Source organism: Rhincodon typus, chromosome 17 (assembly GCF_021869965.1).
Source record: "Rhincodon typus isolate 14 chromosome 17, sRhiTyp1.1, whole genome shotgun sequence".
Classification (NCBI taxonomy): Eukaryota; Metazoa; Chordata; class Chondrichthyes; order Orectolobiformes; family Rhincodontidae; genus Rhincodon; species Rhincodon typus.
In genome coordinates, this window is record NC_063348.1 from 58795323 (window position 1) to 58797171 (window position 1849).

The window sequence follows — 1849 nt, forward strand, 5'->3', positions numbered from 1 at the left end:
GTTTATTACCGATCCTCCGCCAGGACGATGCTGTGGGGATATTATTTGAGGTATTTCGGTATATTTTCGGGGTTTATTACCGATCCTCCGCCAGGACGATGCTGTCGAACAAATCGCCGCCGGGATCCGCCATTGGAAGAGGAGCGCATGCGCGCCCGGGCCCGGCTCTGCGCCTGCGCAGTTTCCGTGGAATCCTCTTAAAGGGCCTATGACCCACCTTTTTAAACAGGACCCCAGTGCAACTCTCAATGTGCAGCGGTAGTGTCCCTGCCTCTGAGGCAGGAGGTCTGAGTTCCAGTCCCACCTACTCCTCAGGTGTGCAAATAACATCTCTGAGCAGGCTGATTAGAAAATATCTGAGATAGTCCCCACTTTACAACATCAACTGAAGCTGGAATCATACAGCATTTAGAGTCATACAACCCAGAAACAGACCCTTCGGCCCAACACTTTTTTTTCCTTTATTCATTCACAGATGAGGGCGTGACTGGCTAGGCCCATCCCTAATTGCCCAGAGGGTGGTTAAGAGTCAACCACATTGCTGTGGGACTGGAGTCACATGTAGGCCAGACCAGGTAAGAATGGCAGTTTCCTTCCCTAAAGGACATTAGTGAACCAAATGGGGTCTTCCTGACAATCAGCAATGTATTCACAGTCATCATTAAATTCTTTATTCCAGATATTTATTGAATTAAAATTCCACGATCTGATGTGGCGGGATTCGAACCCAGGTCCCCAGAACATTATGTGTCTCTAAATTAGCAGTTCAGCGATAATACATCTAGGCCATTACCTCCCATCTCCTTTTGTTTTGTTTTCCCCTTTCTAGCCAGCCCAGACTCGACATTAACTGACACATTTCCCAAACAGAACTAGTGCCATTTGGTCCGTACACCTCTATACTTTTCCTATTCATGTCTGTCCAAATATCTTTTAAATGTTGTAATTGTACCAGCCTCTGCCACATCCTCTGGCAGTTCATTCCATATATACACCACCCTCTGTGTGAAAAAGTTGCCCTCAGATCCCTTTTAAAATCTTTCCCTTCTCACCTTAAACCTATGTCCGCTAGTTTTGGACTCTCCTACCCTGGGAAAAAAGACCTTGGCTATTCACCTTATCCATACCCCTCTATAATTTTATAAACATCTATAAGGTCACCCCTCAGCCTCCTCTGCTCCAAGGGAAAAACTCCCAGCCTATCCAGCCTCCCTTAAACTCAAACCTTCCAGTCTTGGTATATCCTTGTAAATCTTTTTCATACATTACCAATTTAATAATATCCTTCCCCATACCAGGACGACCAGAATTGTACGCAGTAATACAAATCTTCCTTCCAAGATGGTGGACCTGTAGGCCTCCTGAGCTGGAACTCCTCCGCTCCGTCTATTTCTTGTCTTCTTTTTTTCTCCATTCATTTTGTTTTCCCCTTTCTAGGCAGCCCAGACTCGACATAAGCCCAGCGCGGACTCCCAGCCTCGAGGTGAAGCTCAGCGCAGACTCCCAGCCTCGAGGTGAAGCTCAGTGCGGACTCCCAGCCTCGAGGTGGAGCCCAGCGCGGACTCCCGGCCTCGAGGTGGAGCCCAGCGCGGACTCCCAGCCTCGAGGTGAAGCCCAGCGTGGACTCCCAGCCTCGAGGTGAAGCCCAGCATGGACTCCCAGCCTGGAGGTGAAGCCCAGCGCGGACTCCCAGCCTCGAGGTGAAGTTCAGCGAGGACTCCCAGCCTCAAAGTGAAGCCCAGTGCAGATCCGTCTGCTCCATCTGCTTTTATTATTTTCTGTCCATTTTTCTGCTTTAGAAGGACTGTAATGCTGAACTTTTAACTTCATTTCTTTACTTTTCTTACTT

General features: G+C 48.5%; 1 protein-coding gene across 3 annotated transcripts in view; it reads right to left on the reverse strand.

Annotated features, from left to right (window-relative positions):
- Positions 1 to 183, reverse strand: part of lto1 (LTO1 maturation factor of ABCE1) — an 18985-nt gene extending 18802 nt beyond the window's left edge. For all 3 annotated transcript variants that reach the window (XM_048607216.1, XM_048607218.1, XM_048607217.1), the window contains exon 1: positions 81 to 183. In XM_048607216.1, coding sequence (XP_048463173.1) covers positions 81 to 133 — 53 coding nt within the window. In that variant the 5' untranslated portion in view covers positions 134 to 183. The remainder of the gene's footprint in view (positions 1 to 80) is intronic.
- Between the last annotated feature and the right edge of the window lie 1666 nt (positions 184 to 1849).